This window comes from Centroberyx gerrardi, chromosome 23, assembly GCF_048128805.1.
Source record: "Centroberyx gerrardi isolate f3 chromosome 23, fCenGer3.hap1.cur.20231027, whole genome shotgun sequence".
Classification (NCBI taxonomy): Eukaryota; Metazoa; Chordata; class Actinopteri; order Beryciformes; family Berycidae; genus Centroberyx; species Centroberyx gerrardi.
The window spans coordinates 22294470-22319491 of NC_136019.1; the positions used below are offsets into that span (position 1 = coordinate 22294470).

A 25022-nucleotide genomic window follows, 5' to 3' on the forward strand; every position below is an offset into this window, starting at 1 on the left:
TGGATTTTAATGCCCTCATTAATTACGTGAAATTTTCAATCAATCTTGTCATGCAATACATTGGTTGAAAGCCCGACTCCTCTCACCTTGGACTATCCTGAGTAGGAGAGAAACCATCCCCTATCAAGTAGTTTAGACCCTTACTTTTCACCATGTGGGTGGTGAGCCCACAAGACAGTGGCCCCACATTGTTTCTTTGGGATGTGCTGGGCCAAGTGATGGGTAGCTACCTGCCCACCAAGCGCTCACCTGCAAGCGCCAGGCCTGGCTCCAGGAGTGGGGCCCAGTTTCGGGTGAGGTTCTCTCTGATCTTTTTGAGACAATCATAGAGGTCTTCATGAATCACCATTTGTCTGGCTTCTTGTCTGCCTTGCGTGTACCTACCTGGATCTCCTAGGGTGACTGAAGCATGCAAACCGCGCCACCATGACAAAGTTACAAGTCCGGGAGGAGCTCTTGTTTTTATTATATCATTATTATTAGTAGTAGTAGTATGTTCCTTATGTGTATGAGGGATTTAGTGTGTGAATGTGCTTGTTTGTGTATGCATATGTGCACTGGCGTAAATATCAACAGTGCAACCAGTGCAGCGAACCGGGGCCCAGAAGCCCAGAAGAAGAAGTACCCATGTTAGAATGCGATTTTTTGCTGCTTTACTGTCCTCTCAGCACATAATCCGTTTCACGCAGTCTTCACAGTAACCATTCAAGGATATCACTACTTGTCATTGTGATAACTAACGTTATATATATCACCTTCCCACCTTGTGTATAACACTTACGGTTTTGAGTCATAGCCTATTTTTATGTATTTTTATTTGTCCTTATTGAAATGTTCCAAAACTGCATGTTTTATTAAAAATAAATATTATTTCTACCCACCACTTATTTAATTTGGTTGTTTTCGTCTCAAAAGTTACGAAGGAAGAAGGCTTGCTGGGAAATGCTAATTTGTTTGTCCAATGACCTTGCTCCCTGTCATTTGTGATAACTTGCGTGGACGTCGTGACGTCAATTTTTTCTCAACGGTTCAAGCTTTTAGCAAGAAGCAAGTGTTCTTCAGCAAATGGAAGATAAGTTAGCAGTATAAATAATGTTTAGCAAGCCCAAACAAAAAAGCGGCGCTCAAAAGAGGAAGGAAAAAATAGAACAGGATGAACGTACTGCTAAACTGACAAAATTAGATGCTTCATCGAATGTTAATGTTAGCAATGTTGACCTGTAGCCGGAGGCTAACGTTAGCTCACCATTGCCATCTAACTCCACAAGTGAAGCTGTATCGGCCCAGCCGCGACCCCCTTGTCTGGAGTGGTTGTGTGTGTGTGTGTGTGTCCGTGCGTGTGTATGCGCACGAGCGTAGCTTGTTTTTGAGGGGGGGGGCAAGAAAAAATATTTGCACCGGGGCCAATCACAACTATGTTACGCCACTGCGCGTGTGCATTCACATGTATATGCCTATGTATGGGTATAAATGTTTTTGTGTGTGCTACTTTGTGTGTGCATGCTTGCTTTTGTATGTTTGTGGGCATGCATATATATGTATTTATGCCTATGTTTTGGTACTTACGTTTTAATGTGCACGAGTATGCATGCATATTTAGGCTATATATACTGTGTGCTTTTTTGTGTATAATGTGTGTGTTTGTGTTAGAGGGTTCTGCAGGGGCTGCATGATGATGTTGGTGGATGACTCATCCAGCCTTAACCACGTGACATCATGAATCACTGCACCTCTCCGTGGGCTGAGCTGCAACCATCAACCACTCCACTCCTCCCTTATCTCATTCCTCCCTCCCTCCCTCCCTCCCTCCCTCCCTCCCTCCCTCCCCTCTCAACCCATCCCTGTATCTCTCTCCTTTTTTCTCACCCTGTCAACCTCTCCTTCTCCCTCTAACACTCTCTCTTTCTCTCTCTATCACCTCTTTTCGTCTCTCTTATGTATTATTCACTTCTCTCTATCTTTTGCTCTCTCCATCCTCTGCTCTTCACTTTTTCCATCTCCATTTTCTTGTTTATTTTTAATTGCTGTCTTTATTTTGATTCTATTTTGGTACGGTCCCTTTGTTCAAGCCTCTTAAACTCATTTTAACCTTATTATTCAGTCTTACCTTCAGTTGCTCACTTCAGTTGCTCACTTGCTTGTGCCCCCCCCCCCCCCCACACACACACACACATATCTTCCTGTCTCTCTCTCTTCTGTTTTTCTCTCCCACACACATACCAACACACACACACACACACCACCCACTCAGTCAATTCACACGTCCATTTAGGTCGTCTACCCTGGGGTACATGTTTGAACAACCTTTGACAACCTGCACAAATCTTTGTCTTGTCAGTAGACATCATCAGACATGAACGCTCTACTGAGGGTTGAGGGGAGGGCAACCTGTTTGAGGAGGAGCAAAAGGGCACTTGTTAGTGGGATCCAAGCGAAGGGTCGACCCTTTACACTCTGGTTCTCAGCAGAGGTGGGTGCATACTGTAGTCTTTGGACAGCTTCCTTCATGTTTTAACATACCTCGGTAAATTTCAGTGGTCCATGATTACATGTGTACAAAAAATGTGATCATTATGCGATTAACACAATAATACGAGGAAGTCAAGACCCATGTAAACACCATACTCTGATTATGTTAGTGCCATTATGGTCTTAGCATGTGGAGTACTCTGATTTTACTGGCATTGATATTTGCACTGTTGTCTTAATTGTAGTATTGGCAATAGCCACATTATTCTGTGCATGTAAATGTAGCCACTCATGTGCTATTGTGACTTAAAATGTTTACATTCCAACCAAGCACAGCAGCTGATTTCACTGATTAACACACCTTCAACCAGAGAGGAGGGACTAATCAGTGAAATCAGCTGCTGAGCTGGTGTATTGTTTGGTTGGAATGAAAGCCTACAGACTCTTAGGTGATGATTGCACATGACAGAAAACCACTGTTCTTATGCTTTATCTATTCTACCGTCCTCTTTTTCCGTGAGCTTTCTCTTTCCTCCTCTCTTCTTCGCCACTCATCTGCACACATACAGTAGATTGCTGCACTGGCTTGACTGTGTGGGTGGTTGCTTGCCATTTGGTATATGGTTTATGTACCATTTGGTGTATGTATTAGCTGTTATTCCTGCTGTGCCCCCCGCGATCAACCTCTCTCCTGATCACCGTTTTAACCTCTAATCACCTCAGTGAACAGACACTCTTCCTCCCTCTACCCCCCAGGGGGGAGGGGAGGAGGGGGGGCTGCACGTCTTCATCAAAGAAACAAAAACCCTTCTTCCTTTCCCTTCCACCTTTAATTACTGTCTGTACTATAATCAGCCCGATGGGCTACAGTGGACTTGCCTGTGCTTCATTCATAACCCTTAAATTTTTCCCAAAACAACATATAGGTGATTTTTGGATCTTATTAGTTCAAGAGAATGATTTTTTTTTCCAAGACTGCAGTTTTGAAAATGTGAACAATGGTTGTGTTTGTTTATGTAATTATACTAATGTCTCAAAACGAATGTGGTAATGATTTATTGATGTTAAAATGCTATGCGAAGCATCTTTAAAGTCTGGTGTTATAAGCATGTTGAATTTCTCCTTATGTCAAGCCCCCTGCAGTAGGAAAGCAGCTATTGATCAGTTGTAAGTAATATCAGTTGCATCTGAATAGCTGCAACATTGCTTATTCTCTCCCCCATCTCTGTCTTCCTCTATGACATAACCTCCCTTCAGAATGGCTGTACATCTCACAAAGATGTTCTTATAAAAGCAGCAGAGAAATGATCTCTATCTTCATTGCCCTTGATCTTTCTACCTATCCCTCCCCTCCCCTCATCATCCTATCTGTTCGCATAATTTACTCTTTCCCCTTCCAACTTAATTTGATGCCTAACTTACCTGTCTCATGTCTACCACAGCTGATTTCATAACTATATCCCAATGAGAAAATATGACACATAGCATCTTTAATGATCTAATTATAAAGGATAGCCAGCAGTACTGGTAGCTGCAGCAGGTGTATAAGAATGTAGGGTGAATCTAGTCTTGTTAAATCACTTAGAAGGTTTTCCCCATCCGTATCCCTTCACTCTTCCTTCTGCCATTCCTGTCTTACCTTTCCCTCATTGACCCCAACTCTCAGACAGTTACAGTGTGTGGTCATATATGAGGATGGAGTGATGGGCAAAGGCCCTTCCAGTTTCAGTGTGTTAGTCCCAAATGCTACAGGTTTCCCACTTTGTATCAGAACCTGTTTCTGATATATCGCACTGTGATGTCAGCTACTGGGTTGTAGCTCTTCAGTACTGGTGCTTAGGTACCATTTCTGTCCTGTACTACATATTCTACCTGTCTCAGTATTTTAGTCATCTGATAAGTGGTTGTAGAACTTATAGAGCTAGTTTGCCATGCGCACAAATCTCTGTACTTCCCATAACCCCTGTTGCTTCTCTGTACTCTGCACTCTGTATTTTCTATCACACGGATAGAAAATAGTCTTCAATATAGGCGCTCAACATTCAATAAAAACAGTATAAGCAACCAAATGCAGTCAACTTACATTTCTCGATTTGAAGTAAAAATCAGTTGTTTGCTGCCTTTTTGCTGGCCGCCTACACATTTTAACTACCTGTGTGTGTGTGGATGTTTTAGGGTGGTGGGTGAGGGACTGCGCAGCCAGGGCTTTCCAATTACCACTAGAGGAAGCTATTGCTATTGGACTTGCATTTCAAAAAAATGTGGGGGACAGATATGTATATCCCTCACATCTGCATCTGCAGGGTGGTCAGGAGGAGTTATGTTTCCGCTATTCGCTCATGTGATTGACAGGCAGTAGCAATGCCTCCTCGCAGAGATCTCACCTGATTGGTTGAGGCCTGACGGGAGCGGTGAGATTTTTGAGAGCCTGAATACAGAGGCAGGGGCTATCATAGAGGCTGGATCTTCTCTCTCACCATTTGAATTACTGATAGCTGACAGGGTGTAATTTTACAGTGATCTAAAACATCAACAGTAAACATCATGTTTTGGTGTCAGTCCCTCAGAATCAAAGAGGAAAGGGCTTCTTTGTAGAGCCGCCATTTTGCACCGACGTCCAACAATCATACAGAGAGAAATCCATCGTAGAAGAGGCAGAGATGCCAATTTCTCCCCCAAGAGCAGCCTCAGTAGACCAGCAGCAATGCAGCCTCAAGACATGTTGCATTTTGAGTAAGGGACAATCATTTTTCTCTGCTGTCACCTTCTGTTCTGCCTTATTCTATATGGAGTACATTATGTATTTTACATCTACAAATGAACAACTAGCTAGCAATGCTCTCCTAATAGGAGTCACACTCAAACAAGCACTACACAGCAATACTATATTTACACCAGTTACATCACTTGATGTATTTGCATTATAGGAAGTAATCTCCAGTGTATCCACTGATATAGCTGTAGACAGTGACCATACTGTAACTTTATGACCCTGTTTACACTTGGTTTTAAAATGCGTCTTGGGCGATCGGATCACAAGTGGACAGCCGAGACACATCGCCGTTTACACCTGTGTTTATCATGCGTCTCCAAGGTGTCCAGCTGACCACTTGTGTTCAGATGTCGTTACTGCCTACGTCACTTCCGCTAGAAGATCAAAGGGCCCCGCGCACAGTTATTACGTCAGTCTGTCGCCAGACAAGCGCCAGATTTGTTTAGCACAGGCTAGTTAAGAAAACAACAATGTTTCAAGAACTAATATACATGTACGGGCTATTCCAACTGTTGAGATTGACAGGACCGTTGGCGCGCTGTCACCAAAACAACCACCACGTCCTGCATTGATGACGTATTTTCCTGTTACGTCCTTGTCGGGGACGCATCAGGACGCATTGCATTTACACTACAAAAGATATGTGGTCAAATGCGTCCCAGACCACCTCGGCAAGTGGTTTGAGTGATCGGATCACAATGCGTCTTGGTGGTCGTTTACACTTGTATTTAGCGCTGTCCACTTGTGATCCGATCGCCCAAGACGCATTTTAAAACCAAGTCTAAACAGGGTCTTTGGTACCAAGCACACAGTGGCCAAGTGAGATTCCAATCACATCATTGGTTGCTTGTGCCTTAAATCAGTCAATCATCTGCCATGGAGGGCTAGCAGGATACAGGTGTTCATTTCAAGCAAACACTACACCAGCTGATTTCATTAGGTTCATTTCTGGTAGAAATGAAATGAGCTGGTGTAGTGTTTGGTTGGAATGAAAACCTACAGACTCTTGGCCTCAGTGGCACATGATTGGACACCACTGCCATCATCATACAAGAGGGCCAGCCAAGACACTGAGCTACTCAACTTGGCATGATAGGCACATGCAATTAATTTCACTTTAGTAAATAACTTTGCCTGATGTTTTTTTGTTGACTTATTTAATTATTTGTTTATTTGACATGTGAATAAGATCACAAGTTATCACCCATCATGCCCTTGTTACATAGTTGTTAAGCTGAATAATACATACTATATACCAGGAGAAAGAGGTGGTCATTCTGTATATTAGTATACATTTGACTCAACCTTGCCATAATGGTCAAATTATGGCACTGAAAGGAGGCTTCCTATGTGATGCTTCCTATGTGTTCCAATGTGAACAGTGGGATTTTCTTGCTAAGCTTCTCATAAGGGAAACCATGCAGAGAGGATATAAAGGGGATAGTGTAACAGCAGTGCTAACAAGGTGGCTGTGGGCTGCGTTCAGAGCAACTCAGCATAATTTGAAACTGCAAATGCCAATTGAACTGTAGGAACAGTGCTGTCATGTTTCTCTCGTCAGCAGGAATTCAATGGGAGGGTGGTTCACCCAATTTCTAGTCATGTATATGCATAGTTTATTGTTACAAGGACAGATGCAACTGCAAGGACATACTATAAGCAACTGTGTGATGCTTATTTTTAGCTAACGGTTAGTTTAAAAAAAACATCCTAAGAGCAGGATGCTCTTAGGAAGGTTGCCTCCCTTTAAAAAAGTAATTTGTTTTCATTTTAATAATCTGAATGTTGTACAGTGTCTGTTGAATTGAGTATGTAGTGGGGATGGTTGGTTATTGACAGAGGAATGATCACCATGTACCAAGTATGGCTGGTTTTATATATTTTTTTCAAATACTGTTTCAGGGACCATCAGTGGGACCACAGAAATGGCGGTCTAAGTTATTTTGGTGAAACTGTTTATCCCTAACAGAGGTGAATGGGTGAATGATTGAACTCAACACTGGGTCATATAGTTTGATAGATTTGCAAAATACTATGCAAAATAAATTTGTGGAAGATAAAAAATGAGTGAATGTTTTTAGTTGGTCTACATGGAAACACTGAACACTGAAAGGACAGACCTGTAGTGTCCAGTGCACTTTTTTTTGCTGCACTACAAAAAGTAAAAAAAGAAAAAGAGATTTTCAGCAAGATCCCCTTTATATTCATATTATATTCCCCTTAAGTTCATCTTGGAACCTTTCCAGGGGGTTCTATATGCTTTGATTGTTTTTACAGGTTCGTCTTTGAACCTTTATTTTATGTTTTTTTTTAGTTTTTTTTTACATAATTTGACATACATAATTACCAATAATATAGTCAAAATCTATTTTATTGAGACAATGCTGTTTTTTAATGCTGTTTTTATGCTGGAAAGTGTTTTGAGTTATTGAGAAAGCACTATATCAATAAAATGTATCATTACTATTATTGTATTTTATTTTATGAAATCTGAACAATGACAAAGAGTTAAGTAAAGTAAGTAAACCTTTATTTATATAGCACCTTTCAAAACAATAAGTGCTTTACAATCATAAAAGGAGGGATAAGAGAACATAGAGATGAGACAAAACAATACACAATATTGCACACACAACATAAAGGTATAATAACATACAATTAAGAAAATGCCAACAAAAATAAATGAGTTTTAAGATGCTTTTTAAAAGTGTGGGCTGGTTTGGCCTCCCTAAGGCTTTGAGGAAGGCTATTTAAAAGTTTAGGGGCCACAGTAGCGAAGGCACAATCACCTTTAGTTTTAAGCCTTGACCTCAGGACAAGGACAAGGATCATGACCATGCAATGTCTTGTAAGTTAAAAGAACAATTTTAAAATCAATCCTATATTTGACTGGGAGCCAATGGAGGGAGGCCAGAATCAGCGTGATGTGAGATCTGCGTCTAGTCCTGGTTAAAAGCCTTGCAGACAGGGCTGAGGCAGGTGAACAAGGCATTAATTGAGGTGTGATGTAATAAAAGTAAGGATAATTTTCTCCACATCTTTAGAGCAGAGAAGAGATCTAATTTTAGCAATGTTTCACAACTGGAACAAATAAAACTGAGCCAGTGATTTCACATGAATGATACCAAGGTTTTTAGACGTGGATTTCATTTTTCATGTCATTTTTTATTAGGACCTCTTTTAGCCCATGGGCTACTCTTCCAAAAGTCCTGAATAAAATACACTTTAATCAATGCATAGAAAACTTTTTTTTTTTCTTGAAAAACATCTAGTAATTTCAGGTAACCTGTTATTTAAAGTCACCACCCAATAAGTCGTTTGCCACTGGTGTATTTATAAGTAGGAAGCACATAATCTGACGTTGTTGCTGCCCTCCCGTTAACTGAGTAGCTATCTCAAACCAAATGGAACCTGTTATGAATCAACTTTTATCACCTGTTGATTGCGCATGGAATTTAAAGGAATAGTTCACCCAAAAATGAAAATTCAGTCATTATCCACTCACCCCCATGCCAGTTGAAACTCTGGTGAAGTTTGTTAGTCCATAAAACAATCCTGGAGATTCACGATGCGCACACACAACCGTTTTTCAAAATCTACTGGCTGTAGTGAAGATTTGCGCTAAATAATGGCGTCAATATCGGTCTTTTCCACTTACTGTGCGATCGTTGGCTTCAGGAGACTTGGATTATGCTGCAAGAGCTGTATGGAGTAATTTAATGGATATTTTCTGTTCTTTTTCTGCTCTTTTTGGAATTCTAAAGATTGGTCCCTAAAGACTTCAGTGTTTTTTGGAGAACGCTGCTACGAAGTTGTGCTGGCAAGTTCCGGGATTGTTTTCTGGTTAACTGGTATAATTGATTGCATAGTTACAGTCAATCAGGCCTGTGATGTTGGTATGTTAGTGTTGCAGCAGGTGGTGGAGTGATTGGGCTTTTTAGAGGGCAAAGCCTATGTGAAATCGAATGATAGTTACTCTAGTTCTATAATCACTGGCGGAGCCCTTTAAGGTGTCACCCCGCTTCTCCACAAGTCACTGAAGACATAGTGGATGCAGAGTGTACATACGCCCGTCTTATATAGGGCCGAACACCATAGGATTGTGTAGGATCATCCTGATTGGCTGATTGCACGTGCAATTAGATGAGTGGTTAAGCCAATAGAGTTACCATGCCTAACTAACATTTCTGGCTGTAATGGGACTCAAATATGCAGTTGATCAAAATTTGCCTTTGATTGGTTACATGTCATAACCTGTGTGTTGTGATAGAATCCCATGTGAGTGTTCCTGATCCCTCTGACATGATGTGTCCTATCAGGAATTATCTTATCTAGAGTTAAATCCTGCATAAAGTAGGCTATAATTTATATGTCTTATGTGACTTTCTTTATGGATAAAACTTCACTTTAAAATGTAATTCTACTAATCTTGTTTAAGTGTAAGAAATAAAGTGTGAGAAATAAATTGGGTGAGTTTCTACTTAGAGAACCTCTGTCTAAATATTATGAGGTATTCCCAGTAAAGAAGAGGGTGCCAATTTTAAGCTGTAAAATTTACCTTAATTTTCCATTTAATTTTATGGACTATAGCTGGTGGAAACATCTCACTTTGGTTTGCCTGTTGGCTTGAATGGGTTGTGATAGAAAGAAGGTGGGTCCTAACGTATAACCACAGAGAACGTTATCTATTGGTTGAAAGATTTATTTTGGCCAGGAAAAGTCTCTGGAGTTATTTTCTGTGCTGTTTGGAATTGACTGGGAGTGAATGAGCCTGAGAGGTATGGCAAAACTGATTTAAAAATATTTATAATTCTGGCACATGCATGTAAACACTGTCAGAATTAACATGTAAGGGATGGAAAATGTATAAAATTAGCAAAAATTCAAATTGTTGTCACTTTCAATGCAAAGTTGACAGTGTTCTAGATGTCTCTGCACTGAAAGTGTCATTATCAACCAAATGACACTTAATGACAACAGTCGTAATAACGTCTAATTCATGTTCATGTCAGTTGTCATGACATAGTTATCACAGTGTTATGTCAGTCTTATTCACCCCCCTTCAAATAAAGTGTTACCAACCTTTGAGGAACGGGTTCTTCAGATGCAAATGATTCTCAATAGATCCTTACTTACGAAGAACTATTTTGGAACCCTGATTTCTAAGAGTGTGAGACAGAATGACTTGCTAAGATGAACACTTTTTGCGCTGTGTTGTGTGCTGGGGAGGTAGCATTACGGTGGGAAATCCCGACAGGCTCAGAAAACTCAGAAAAGAAGCTAGCTCTGACATGGGTTGAGCCTGGAGGCAGCAGTGGATGAGAGGATGAGGATTAAACTGAACTTCATCCTAGACAACACCTCCTAGCTCTCTACGGTGAGCTGATGTAGCTACACCTTAAGCACCTTAAGGTGAGCACCTTAAGCCTCCACCTCAGTACCCTGAGGTGCAACATTGAGCACTTAAGTAGTAGTAGTAGTAGTAGTAGTAGTAGTAGTAGTAGTAATGATATAGATAGCACCTTCAGCCTCTGCCTCAGCACCCCAAAGTGCAGCACAAAGTGTTTTAGTAGTAGCACGGTAGCTCAGTGGTTAGTACTGTCGCCTCACAGCAAGAAGGTCGTGGGTTCAAATCTCCACCCCTTTCTGTGTAGAGTTTGCATGTTCTCCCCGTGTTTGCGGGGGCACCCTCTGGTGCTCCGGTTTCCTCCCACAGTCCAAAGACATGCAGGTCAGGTGGATCGAAGACTCTAAAATTGCAACAGTGTTTGTGTAGTATGATGTATGTAATCTAGTAAAACGATGTATATGACATAGTATACGATGTATATGAAGTATGTAACCTACATAGTATAGGATGTACTGTATATGTAGTATGTATATATATGATGTAGTATATGACATGTATTGTATATGATGCTATGTAAAGCCCTTTCAGACATGCTTGTGATAAAGGGCTTTATAAATAGACTAGACTAGTAGTAATAGTTGTGGAAGTAGTAATTAGTAGTAGTCATATCTTTAGTTTAAATGTGTTCTTTATATTGTTGGATATGTGTCTTGTCCTGTCATTTGTGGCAGAATCTCTCACAATCTCACACAAAAATTCTCCGTATGTCAACAAATAACTTTAAAAAAGCAATTTCGTAATAAAAAATAGTTGATTTTATTTGTTTCTCTCTGTGTAGCAAAACTAGTCATTGACATGCGCGTATTTACATCCAGCAAACGCATGTTTATTATGATAGTTACAACAAGGTACATTTATAAAGACCATGGACAATAGTTTCCTTATACAAGACTCAAACAATGATTTTAAGGTACGCTAACGTCATTGTCATTGTTTCTGTCGTCTTTAGGATTTTTTTATACTTTTTTATTGATGCTCGTTAAGTCTTCAAAGAAGCAACACATTTTAGATGCAAGTATACATAAACGTGCAGACACTGTACCCTCACCTCTCTTCTTTCCCTCTCTTAGCTCAGCCCTTGTCTCTCTTTGTCTTCTTCTCCCTGAATCCATAACTTGCCACACCATTATTTCACTATAAAAACAAATCTTCATCAAAAATGAAAAGAATGCTTTGTTTTTTCCCCTATCTCCTTCTTCCTCCCTCTATCTGTCTATTCCATTCCTTCGTTTTCTCACATTTAACAACATCTTACATGATTGGGCACTTGTATTGATTCTAAGCTTAAAGAAAAGGTGTGCTGTCCCTTTCCATTATTGTTTCTACTATCTACCAGATCTGTTTAAATGTCAAATGACAAAAGCAGTCAAGTTCAGTGAACTCAAATAGTCTTACGTTCATGGAACCTGAATGAACCGAGTTCGCTGGACTGTAACAGTGTGAACCTCAAGCCAAGCAGAACAATAGGCCTCATGGCACATTTCCAGATAAAAATTAGAAATCTGAGACAGTATCTCATTCAGGATGAGATCTCTCTACCAAGATGTGTCCTCTGCTTTGTTAGAAACTGGCACATCTTTACATTCATTGATCCTTTTTCTGAATTCACATTTTTTTCAACTAATGGAGTTTTTTCACTGGCCACATATTAAAATTGTTTTCGCTATGAGATTGTCTGTGCTATAATTTTGTTGTGGCTTGGCAAAACTGATGCTAAGATTAGCCAGTGCCTTAGCAACAGACAGCCACAAAGGTCAACAATATTTAGTACTTAATTTAATATTTAAAATACATACTAAAGAGCAATATTTGGCCTTAGCAGTGACATAATTGAAGAAGGGAAGATTGGTTTACTGATTTCTCTCCTGGATTAATGTATTGATTACTGATAGACACCAAAGTAAAGAATGGAAATCTCAGTCAGCTCAACAGTCCTGTCTTTTTGAACAACTTTTAAAAAAGCATAAATTGTCCATCTCACAACAGTAGAGTCATTTTAACAGTGGTATCTCAGGAATACTGTTCAGGAATACTTCTATTCCACCTCAAGTCCATCCATTGAAAAATCCCCATAGTACTGTTTTTCAATTTGTGAATTCAACTTAGATTCATCTCTTGAATGGACTTGAAATTGAATGAACTGTTCCCATCCCCAAATGGAGTCAGTTCCAGAAAATAAGTGATATTATTCCCTCTAATCCGTTCTAGAGTAGAACAGATTACAGCCTTGATTTTATGGATAACCAAATGCTATGGAATAGAAAAAGACATAAAATGCTATGAGATTAATGTCATGGTCACAAACAATAAGGCAGTAGATATTTGTTTAGAAAACAAGCTTTGAAACAAGTTTGTATCCTACAAATGTATGGAATGTGTGACTGTTATGTAGAAAAATATATATATAAGACACCAAAAAATAACAGTGGAAACATAAAAAAAATTACATTTTTTTTAAAAACAAAAAGACACATTAGGATGGGTCTAGTGATAGTGATAGATGAAAAAAATATATAACACTAAAAGCAAAGCAGACTAAATGGGGAATTGTGACTGCCCTGGTCTGCATTTAGAGGTGAACCCAAGTCAAACAGTACTGGAAATCTTACATTTTAGTTTGAGTCCTCGGTATCGAGGTTTTGTTTGACCGTTGGGAACAATTTCATGAACTCTACTGCCTATTATTCTTTGTATAGTTCAGTTCTCCATTGAAAGCTTGAACTGTAAAAGAATCCCTTATCCAGTTTGACCAGGGTTTGGCACCATAGCAACAAGGTAATTGAAGTTATGCAAAAGGATGAGTCATCCAGACCATTATAGCGATGTTCCTGTGGCTTCCAGAGCCCTTTATGTGAAATATATTTCTTTGTATGTTATATTTCTTTATAAAGGGCCTCGGTGGGTATCTGTGAGTACACGTTATGAAAAGGTGCTATAGTTCAGAATATTTTTTGCTAGTTTCTTTTTGTACAAACAACAATGCATCATTGAAATGATCGCAATTTATAAACATCTGTCCCCTTTAAAAACATGATAAACAATAAGGATTGGTTTTGACACAAGCCCAGTCCCAGATTATTTATGAGTTTAATTTTACACTTAATTTCGTCTCTAACAGTTGTGTGTCACTGGTGACCGATTCTGGGTATGAATTATTTTTAAAATTTCTTGATGCTTGATTTAGCTAATCACACAAGTGTTCTTTTCATGTGTCTAGACAGTAAAATCTCAGCATCCCTCAAGCATTTCAAGTATGTGAAACAATTTTTGACACTTTGTCCAGGTCTCATCATCAGATCATCTTATCCTTTACCCATTCATGTCTTCACATGAATGGGTAAAGGATTTTTAAGAGGACAGGTGACAACATATTTAAATGTCCTCCTTTGCTGGCATTTTAAAATGTCCGAACGTGGCAAAGGAGAATGTCTTTATGTTGGGAATTTCAATGAAAAGTTCTAGTGTGATGCAAATCTGTGCCCCATCGCTGCTTTCTGACAAACCATGTTCGTCCTGTTTTCCTTCCTTCACAGGGGAGGAGGGTAGATGTGCATCTTTACTCTCATTTTCCTACCCAATGTCCATTTTACTCAAACAGTAATTCCGGAAATAAATAAAAGTAAAACTCCTCTGTAATGTCCTCTGCCAAATCAACCTGTACGCTATCAAAAAGGAGCAAGAAAAAACAGGGAATATGCAGTATAAACCAAAACCAAGTGCCAAATACGAACAAAATAAATACATAAAGAAATAAATAGTCTTTCCCTCTCATCTCTCCTCCTCTCCCTCCTTCCCTCCCACTCTCTTTCTCTTCTCCTCTCATCCCTCCTTCATTCGAACATCCGCGGTCGTTTCATGAGTATCTGTTGAATGTATTTCTCCAGATCGTCATCGTTGCGGTTGTCCGCCTGGTTCCCAAGCCGAGTACTATAATAATCTTCATCCCTGGTCACAATAGGTGCCCGGGGTGAGTAATAGAACCGGTTTGGATGACGAGGAATTACTGCCAATCGGGAAGCGGAGCGTGGTTTGGAAATGGCTCCTGCTGGAATTGTCCGGGGATACGATGGGAGGACATAATTAGTGTAGTAGGGGTTCTGCTGGAGGCTTGCAGGGGGTTTTCTCAGCCTGGGTTGGACCCAGTTGCGGAAACGGCGTTTGGGGGGGAAGTTATGGTCATAGTCTACTGAATTCCCCAGGAGGTTGTTGAGGGTGAGAGCAGACTTGGGAATGTAGTAGCGGGGTTTGGGTTTTGGTGGAGGAGGAAAATAAATGGGATAGTAGCTTCGGTAGGGCTTCTTTTGGTAGTAGGATTGGTAAGTGGAGTAAGGAGGGTAGCTGGTCCAAAAGGACTTCTGTGGTTTGAGCCAGAGATCCTGATTGGTTGAAAGGGGCTTCTGAAGTTTGGGCCAAAGATCTTGATTGGCTGACAGGGGCTTTGCAGGTTTGATCCAGAGATCCTGATTGGCGAGCGATGATTTGATCGGCGGTTTCTCCTGGAACCAGGCTTTGAGGGGATTAACAGCTGGAGGGGCTTGTTTAGACAAGGGGAAGCTATTTCGATCAGTTGGGATCTGTGATGCTGAAATGGCATTGGTAGATGAGGATGATGGTGAGGATAAGGGCATTAGGGGTCGTTGCCAAGGTGATACCATTTCAGGGGGCACATCTTTCTTCTTTTTCTTCTCAACATCACTGATGATGTCCACCACATCGTCGGCAGGGAGGTGGAGTTTGCTGGAGATCTCGATCAGTTTGTCGATCGTCTGAGGATCTATATCGTCATCCTCTTCCATCACCTCCTGCTCCTCGTCCGACCGCTTGTCCTCTGCTGCATTGGACAGAGAAGAAGAGTACTTCCTGTTTTGGTCCCTGTACTTTCTGTTTCCGTTATTTTGTTTGACCATGTACTGCAGCAACATGTCAGAGGCAATGTCAGCCAACTTCTCCTCCTCCATCTTGGCTCTTTGTGCCTCAGCAGCCTGCCTCCTCACCTCCTCCTGCTCTGCTTTGGCCCGAGCCTCCTCCTCCTCAGGACTCAAAACCTCCTCCTCCTCCTCCTCCTCCTCCTCCTCCTCCTCCTCCTCTGGTTCATCATTTTCCATCACATCATTCTCTGGTGGAGGTAGGGGCTGTGCTACATTACTACCAGCATTGTTGAAGTTGGTATCTTCAAACTCATCCATAAAATTGCCTCCCCGGAATGTGGGAAAGTTCATGGCTTTCTGTGTCTCCTCTTGCCATTTCAGCTTCTTCTTAGACATCGCAAGGTCATAGCCGTTATTTTTCGGTAGGATGTCATTGTAGGGGCTGTAGCCTCTGCTCTCTCGCTGTCCCTGCTGGGAATCTCTCTCCCTCTTACTGGCTGTGCTGAAACTCGGAAACTCCTTCATCATCGTCTCTAGGTTCTTCAGCTCCTCTGGGCTCAGCTGTTCCTCCTCTTCATCGTTGTGTTGTTCTCCTTGTTGCTGGGAATCATCGAGGGTGGTTGGCCCTTGCTGGGGGGCAGCATCCTGCCTTTCCTCCTTCCCCATTATTTCCTCCCCTCTTCCATTTGGAGAGGTGGACTGCTGCCCTGTTTTTACTGCAACTGTCTGGCTTATTGTGCGACTGGTCACCTTTTCTGTCAGCTTCTCTTCTTCCTGTGCTTTCTTCCTTTCCTCTTCCTCCTCCCTTTCTCGCGCCTCCCTCCCCTGTGCAGCCATCACCAGCTCTAACTCCTGTCGTCCATCTCTGTCTCGGTTCACTCCCTCCGTTGTTCTCACTTCCTCTCCTTTTTCACCCTCTTTTTTCATCTCTTCCCTCTCTCCTTTCTCCTCTTCCTCTGTCCCTTCACCCTCCTCTCCCTCCCTCCTTCTCTCCATCTGTGGCTTATTCAATGCCTCCAGTAAAACCGCTGCTAGTGTTTTGGGATCCACATCTTTAAAGAGCTCATCCTCATCCTTCTCTTCTTCCTCCTCCTCTATTCCCTCGCCTCCTTTTCGTATTGATCCTTTCTCCTCACCCCTCACTTCCCCGTCTCCCACCACTGCTAGCCCAAGAGATGCAGCCCTGGGTGGGCTATCAACAAGATGGGAGGTGTTGATGGGGCTGGGGTTGGACAGATGGAGGAAGGAAGCCCCTGTCAGGAGGACCAGGAGGGTAAGGGCACTTGAGGCGTCATGGTACCCAATCATGGCCACTCAGAACAGGGCACACCGTGGTCGTCGAAGGTGACGGGGTGATGGACGGAAATGCCTGGAGGAGGGAGAGAAACAGAGAAACAGAGGAAGAGATTTGTGTCAGTTATCTTGTATGAAGAATTGGATATTAATACACAATTCTGTACAGAATATATAGAATTTTAGATGCAATTATTTTTTCTGCTCCATAGCACAAAATGGACTGTAACATAACTGCAGGGGGTTGTTAGCGCTGTTGATCAATACCAATGACTCAACAATTACTTCACCAGGTGCTCAGATTTCTTTCAAAACTCACTTTTCGGCTCATACTCTGTTTTGGAACAAAAACTCGCCACCCATTGGGTTTTAATTTAATAATTTTGTTTTGGCTCTCAGCCAACAAAAACTTAGTTTCCCATTGGTATGCATTGAATGCAGTGAATATATTAGATGTAAACAAGGTGGCATGATACCATTGGAGGTATAAGGTACCAGTTTGCAAGTTATAAGCACTTATTGAACACTTCTAGTCCAATCACAATGCCTGCTTAGACACAAATGTTAGATAAATGTAAAATATTTACATATTAAATGGTATTGGGCACATATATGATCCTCCTATTTATATTGGCATGATATTATGGCAGGCTGCAAAAGAATTAAGACAGGTTGTTTTATCATTTTATATTTATGAGGGTCAGTTAAGGCTATCCACTTCTTTTTAATGCTTGTGGATCCACTGCCAAGAAAAGCATTAGCTGGTATTGCAACAAGAGATATTATGGTAGCAAGCTTTGCATAGAACAGGGACTTTTTTCACCATAATTATCCTACCTATCTAACAGATCTTGTCTTATGTTTACATCTTTACAGCATGACCACCTATAGACTTCTATTTATTCTCTGACAGTAATACATTCATTGAAATATTTATATAAAATAATCAGAATTAAAAACTTATTAGGGGTGATACAAGGGATGTTGGCCTACTTTATCAGCATAAGATAGCCTACTGTATATCATACAAAGGTTATGAGGAAATACTAGGAATGTGCAGTGCTGCGTACAGTAAGCACTTAAAGTGTATAATTTGAATGAATAAAGACAAATAAAGCTGATGAATGAATGGATAAATAATAACTATATAATAATAATAATAATAATAATAAACAACAACACATAAAATGCATGCAATCCACCTTTCATGAATCACTCAGCAATCTTTCTCATTGTTGCCACACAGTATTTTAAAATCCTAAATTCTAATCAGCTGATTAAATAACACAGAAACAGTTTTGACTTTATCATTAGGCTTCCAGTAGGCTAAATAGACAAATAAATTAAGTAAAGCAGCAACCTGTTTGGTTGCTTTTGTTAAGCTGCTAAACTAAAGGTCAGCGGGCTCACGGGCTCGTGCTGCCAGTGCCGCCATTGCAGCGCGTGTTAATGTGCGTGTTAATGCACCAAAAGCACTCAGCACATGAGCAGGCAGGCGCGCGACGGGGAGGGAGCCGGTGGGAGGGCGCTCTTTTTTTAGAATCACCCTGTATAGCCTACTTCACATTCATACAGTTCTACTGGGAGCTGCCCAGTAGGCTACAGCCACATCTTCAACTGTTGGCCAGTGGGAGCTGCCTCGTATAAACACAGTCGTCTGCTGTTGGCCGACCAAACCAATGACTTTTCAGCCACAAAACAAGATTAGCCCCGCGACGTTTTGTGGAAGCGTCTCTGCCGGGAATCGAACTCCGGTCTCCCGCTTGAGAGACTGCAGTCTCTCAAGCGGGAGACACACACACACAAAAACACACAGGACAAAGGTCCCAGGCTGGATTCAACCTCAACCCAACATGTCGTATTACATGGAATGTGTTCTACCTGACTGAGCCACCAGGACGCACATTGAAGATTTACATGTTCTGTCTTTACATTATAGTATCTGTCTTTACTGTTGGCATTTGGATGATCGGGTGTGGGCATATATTTTTTGGTGTCAGAAAAAAATAGTAATTTAAAACAAATTTCCTACATTTCTACACCACCTAACCTCTTGGATTATGTCAAGAAACAGCAACCCTGTATAATGTGAACCAAAAATGTAAAATGATGTTATATTACTAGATTTCAGCATTGAGGTGCTTACATTCATGATTTTGCATAGGCACTAACCTAAAAACCTATTATTGGAAATCGCGAGAAAGTTTCAGAGCGACAGACACAGAGCATCCCCGTAACCATAGTAACTCACTCTCACTCCTGCCTGCGTGCGCACGGCGCGAGAGGAGAGGGAGAGACGCAGAAGAGCCGCTGACTGAGATTACTCTGAGCAGCATGCATGGGAATAAATTACAATATAATAGATTTGTGTATATTTCTCGCTATTCAGATGGTCTGAATAACTCTCTGCTGCACGGTGCTGCTCTGTCTCGTCTCGTGCGCTGTCAGTGTCTCTTTTCGCGCCGCGACGTTATCAGTTATGAATTTGTTTTTCACTGCGTGAGAAATTGGACTTGCGGCGTGAGAGCGTGTGAAAAATGTCATTTGCGTGAGTCTCACGGTCAATGCGTGGGAGTTGGCAGCCCTGTGAACTCGCTTGACATTATTATGTATGTAACTGCCAATCAGATTTATTTACTTATTAATCGAAGGTGCCGGAACGCCGTTCCGGATCGTTCCGGCCCACTTTAACCCCTGAATATATCACGATGCTAAATACTGCTGGAATAATACTGGATGATACTGCTTTGTCATTTTCTTTTTTTGTCTTGAGAAAGAGGCTTAACAGTCATTTTCAATATTTAATCTCACGAAACTGCCACCGGTTAGTTTAAGCTCTTCAAGGATTAGACATTGTCACTATAGCTATGGAAAATCTCTCGACTCATTCCAGTCAGATCCAAACAACAGGACAAGTCTGAAGATATATTTCAGTACCAAGGACAGCGCCGCGCGCTGTCCTTGCGGCGTGTGTGTGTGTGTGTGTGGGGTGGGGGGGGTCTGCCCTGATGAAAATAGTTAGGCTATGTGAATTATTTGAACGTGTTGAGATGCAACAAGTTGCTCATAGGCGCACCATCAATAAATACCAAAGATTACTGTATAGGTAGTTTCTATTGCTCTTCTCTTCTAAAATATGCAACACATGTTTATTACATCTACCCTCTGTAGTAGGATTTAGGGAAAATGAATGAGTGGGATTAACAGATTATGGTGCGGCTCCCGGGTGATCATAACACAGATGGTTTATCTCCATAATAACCTGCTCTTAATTTTCAAACGGATTAACAAGACCACGGTGACATGCTGGCGCCATGCCGCATTATTTTCTACAGTTCGATTTAGTCTAGGGGGATGACTAGATTTCTTGGCATGGATGCAGACAAAGCCTTGTGGGATGTTTGGAATGCAGCCATAATGTTGGCTGGGAAATGCGTGATTGATGTCGTAAGCAAACTCGCAGGAAAATTATTAAAGTAAACAGGATATGATATGACTGATGTCATGTTCCATACAAAGACAAACTCGAGAAAACCTGTTTTATTGCATCTCTCTCCCTGTCTTCTCTCCTCGCCATTCTGTAAAGGTAATACCGGCCTGCCCAGGTCACACTATTACCAACAAAGCGGATTAGTAATCCGCCTTGGAGAGGCAAGAAGCAAGAAAATCTGTCAGCATAAAGCCACCTCCAGACTTCTGACAACATGAAAAACATCTCCGCAGCCTACACACTATAACTATAAACCATAATCCTCAATAAACCTGTCAGTGTTGAATTACAAATTGAAACACCCTCATTTTTATGTGACAAGATGCAAAGATTCAGTAAATGTATATGTAGTATCAGCTTTACTCAGCAGAGTCCCCCGGTGCTTTTAGTATCTTTATGCATTTACCTCAGGTTTCCATCTGGGTATTTTTGGCACAGGGAGTCATGGCGATGATAGCTGAAAATGACGATGGCGATGTCGTTATGATGACGATGATGATAATGATGATGGGAGGGACAATAATAACCACCTCTCTATTGACCAGAAACAAACAAACAATGCAATGTAATTCACAGAACCATATGGCAAAAAAATAAAACCATTCATCTAAAATAATTTTGCACCAAAACGTCCAAACTCGCTGATATGTCTACTAACTAAATAAAATAATAAATAATAAATTATTAAATAATACATTATTCTAATCAAGAAACTATCATCTTAGAAGACACATCGATCCTGGGATATTATTATTCTTTTTTTTTTTTGGCTTCCAAATTCATATGTATTTTTATTTTTATTATATATTTTTTTAATATATATATATATATATTTTTAGATTTGTTCTTCTATATAATGCTATAAAATAGAAGACCAAGTTTAGACTGTCTTAGGCTAAGCTATGGTGAGTACCACACCTTGTCAAACCCAGCTGACACGTCATCTCCCCTCGTGGAACACAAAAGCCTTTTTTATACATATTTGCTTCAAAATCGCTCTTTGGCCAGCGGAAGAAAGGGCTAGTCAAACTATGGTTAGGCTACAAGTGACGGGTTCAGGAGCAACCCGTCACTTGATCAACCAGCCCCCCGAAACAGTCTTAATTTTTCACAAGAGAAAGCAAAGTAACCCTAAATAAGTTTACACTTACTTGTCCAGTGAGAGCAGCCGGGGATTCCTCCTTTCCTTCCCTCCCCGTCACTCCACACTAAAGCTCAGCGGAATGCAGACTCACTATTTAACTCTCCTGCTGACAGCCTACGTAGAGCCTGCTGTCGTCTATGTGTTGTTGTTTGTTTGTTTAGGTTGACTGTAGTTATTGTTGTTGTTGCTGAGTTTGTTTTGTGTTTCGTTTCACGCCCTTTACTGAACTACTCTCGATATTTCTATGGCTGTTTTCAGTACCACGGACAGCGGCTGCACACTCTTATAGCCTACGTCCCCCCTCCCTACCCACGTGACCGATGCGTCAGCGTTCACCATTGACGTCACCAGACCGGGTTTCATTCATAAGATTTTTTTTTTTTTTAGCCCCCCCCCCCCCTCTCCTCCCATTGAACCAATACGCTGCAGTGCAGGAGCTGCTGAATGAACGGAAGCAGGATGAATGAAATAGTATTTTATGGTACCACTACCACATCTATAATGCACTATAATGGCACTCCTAATTAATTATAATGTACTCATAATGCCTTACGACCATGCTGGTAAGAACCCACAATGCTTACTGATGCACTCATAAAACATTATAGATATAACTCATAAAGAATCAGAAGTACAAGCCTCTGATGAATGTTTACAACTAGTTAGCTATCAGAGATTGTCTGATAACCTCCTAATGTCTGATTACTTCTAATGTTGCATGTTTTAAGATCTATCACTCAACATTATCACTTTACCTGGATAAGACAATGATAACTTATGATTCTTCATGGTTTATTTTAGATGTATCAGAAGGCATGACAACTTATGATTATCTTATGAATTTTGGATTTTCCATGGATCATATTAGCATATTATGCACATTTATAATGCTTTGTTGTATTGTATGTTTGTAGCATAAGGCTCATTGCAATGCAGGTTCTATAATGCTTGCATTTAGAATTCATTCTAAGTCCATAATGTTTAATGAGCTATGCATCAGTAAGCATTATGTGTGCCCTTATGATGCACTGTATGGCAGTCATACATAGTATTATTGTATTTCTTTTTTCTGTACCGGAGGGAGGCAGCGAAAAGCCCAGGGAACAAGACAGACGTTTCCCAGCCATGACTTTATAGGTGAAGTGCATAATTCTGAATAGTTGCAACAGACCCCTAGGTTATTAAATTTACTGGGACGTTTTTTGGCATCTGTTCATACAGTACAGCCAAGCGCAAAGGAGGAGGGCTATCCTGTTCTCTCTCTCTCTCTCTCTTTCTCTCTCTCTCTCTCTCTCTCTCTCTCTCATTTCTCAGGATTTTTAGCTTCCTTTTCCGTTCTATTTCACTATAGGAACTATGGGCTCATTTTGTTGTGAATCACTGGCGTATGGCGCAAAGTGCAAATCCCTCTAATCCCTGACACCAAAATTGCACTGCACTGCTTGATTGTTACTGACACACCCCCTACTGCAACTCTCCTTCCACTTAGACCCAGTCAAGTTCACAGCAAGTCATCAAAATGCCAAAGGCGGCCAACAAAAATGCCACTTCACCAGCACAAAGCTCCTCCATGCACCATCACGAAAATAAAGCCCTGTATGTTCAGTTGTGGTTCTATTCACAAGGGCTGTTTGGAGGTGGGCACAAAAACTGACATGAAGTGCATGTATTCCAATCAAATCATCCTTTAGTATTCATATGGAGTGGTCGTGAAAAAGATTAAACCTTGGGAAAATGGAAAAGGTGCAGAGGTTCATATTTACAGCCCATAAATATGAACCTCTGCATCTTTTCCATTTTCCCAACATTTGAAATAACTAAGCTGCAGAAGGAAGAGGCGACCCTGCAAACGTTCATGTGTCCACCTTCACAACGTTGCCCTATCCAGAGACAGTAGCAGCCAAGGCCTCAGCTTTGCCCTACGTTAAAGAGTCAAACTGGGTCCCAGTCAAACTCTTATTGATGGTACATAATTCAAGCAACATGGTTGATGGGTCACTCTTTTCTGTCTCATTGTGGGTGGTCGACTTCTTGTCCATTGCACTTGCCAAGTGGAACTATCGTTCATGAAACAATCAAGTCACATCGGTTGGGAAGTGTGGAAATCTACTTGACCAATGACCACCAAAAGTTCATCCTTGTCGGCTATTTCTTGGCCGACAAGACCAACACAAGTTGTTGACCATCCACACACTGAGTTCCCTGGTTGCTCTGCTCTATAGGAAATTAATGGACCACTGACTTGTTGATCATGTTGATCACAGTGTGGACACAGCTTTCCCCTGCCTTGGGGTCCAACCAGTCAACCTCTTACTGATCAACAATGTCAGTGGATCCTTGCTCAGCAGTGGTGCCCCAGCCATGTCGTCCTCTTCTGATGAAACTTCTTTCTGATGTGCATGGTCCCAGCACCGTACCCTACTCCCAGGACCAAGGCCCTAAGTGGGAGGAACATGTAAACAGTGCAATAGGGATACAGGAACTAGTTGCAGTGCTGGCCCTTTCAGATGGAATTAGCAGATCACCAACCCTCTGAAAAGGGAAGCTCTTCAATCAGAGATAACGTCTGAGTGTAAGGTAATCAGATGACTAGATTCATCAGAATGGGACAATGAGTTCTATGCCAAATATTTCATAGTCCTCAGTCTTGTCAGTCTGTGTCAATGTACCAGAGTTCTCTAGTCGAGACTTTCTTGGTTCCCACAGTTACTGCAGCATTTGAGCTCCCAAATTTGAGTCAGAGTGAAACCTCTCGTCAGTGTAGTACAGCTGTGTGAGTTGCTCCGGGTTACCTCCTGTACGTTACTCCGGTTCGGACGAGGAAGCAGGCTCCCGGGAATAATTGGCCAGGGCGATGAACGGAGGGTTGGTGAATAAATGGCGTGTTGAGTGAAGAAGCATTGGATCCGGTCGGTAGGACGGGCGGTCTAGCAAACGGCTATTGCTTTTTGAATTCAGGCATTGAACCGTCTATGGCTGTGTGTGCGTGACATGGGGGGGTGCGTCCTTAAAGGCGCAGATTGCCACACTCCCCCCCCCTTAGAGAAAAGTTGCGTGCCAGCAAGCTTTCATTATCTCTTCCTTTGTCCTCCTCTTCCTCCTCACTGTCTGTTCTTTCAGCTAGGGGAAGTTTTCCTTCAGAGGTAGGTGAGCTAGCGGGGAAGCCCAGAAATTCCTAATGGTCACTTTCCTCATTAAAAATGTCCAAGAGGCGCTTCTTCTCCAGCTCCTCAATTTCTTTTGCGGTGGGATAGCAGGGCTTCAATCGTGCAACATGCACCACCTTCCTGTTCTCTCCACTGGCCTCCAGTACAATATCATAATTGACAGGTCCCACCTCAGCAACAATTCGGTATGGACCGAGCCACTTGGGAGCCAGTTTTGCAGTAAATGACTTTTCTGCTTTAGATACTGGATGGGACCGGAGCCATACTCTGTCTTTTTCTTGGAATTGCTGATCTCTGTGAGTCTTGTCATAATTTCGTTTTTGTCTTTCTCGGCTTTTCTTGAGGTTACACTGGGCGAATGCAGTGAGGTCCTGAAGGCTCCTTTTTTCACAGGTGGCTTTGAAGATG

The 25022-nt window shown here is 41.5% G+C and overlaps 1 protein-coding gene across 1 annotated transcript; it reads right to left on the reverse strand.

Annotated features, from left to right (window-relative positions):
• Positions 1–14482: 14482 nt before the first annotated feature.
• Positions 14483–23304, reverse strand: vgf (VGF nerve growth factor inducible). The gene is made up of 2 exons (XM_078291735.1): positions 23211–23304; positions 14483–16833 (listed from the first exon to the last, which is right to left on the reverse strand). Exons 1-2 carry the CDS (start codon positions 23302–23304, stop codon positions 14483–14485), a joined length of 2445 nt encoding a protein of 814 aa, XP_078147861.1.
• Between the last annotated feature and the right edge of the window lie 1718 nt (positions 23305–25022).

Bases quoted from the DNA above. Each gene is read 5' to 3' on its own strand.
- vgf (XM_078291735.1), bottom strand. From the start codon at position 23,304: ATGAACGTTTGCAGGGTCGCCTCTTCCTTCTGCAGCTTAGTTATTTCA. The intron at 16,834-23,210 runs GTAAATATGAAC...CCCTGTTCTGAG, and splicing joins GAGGTTCATATTTATGGGCT to TGGCCATGATTGGGTACCAT.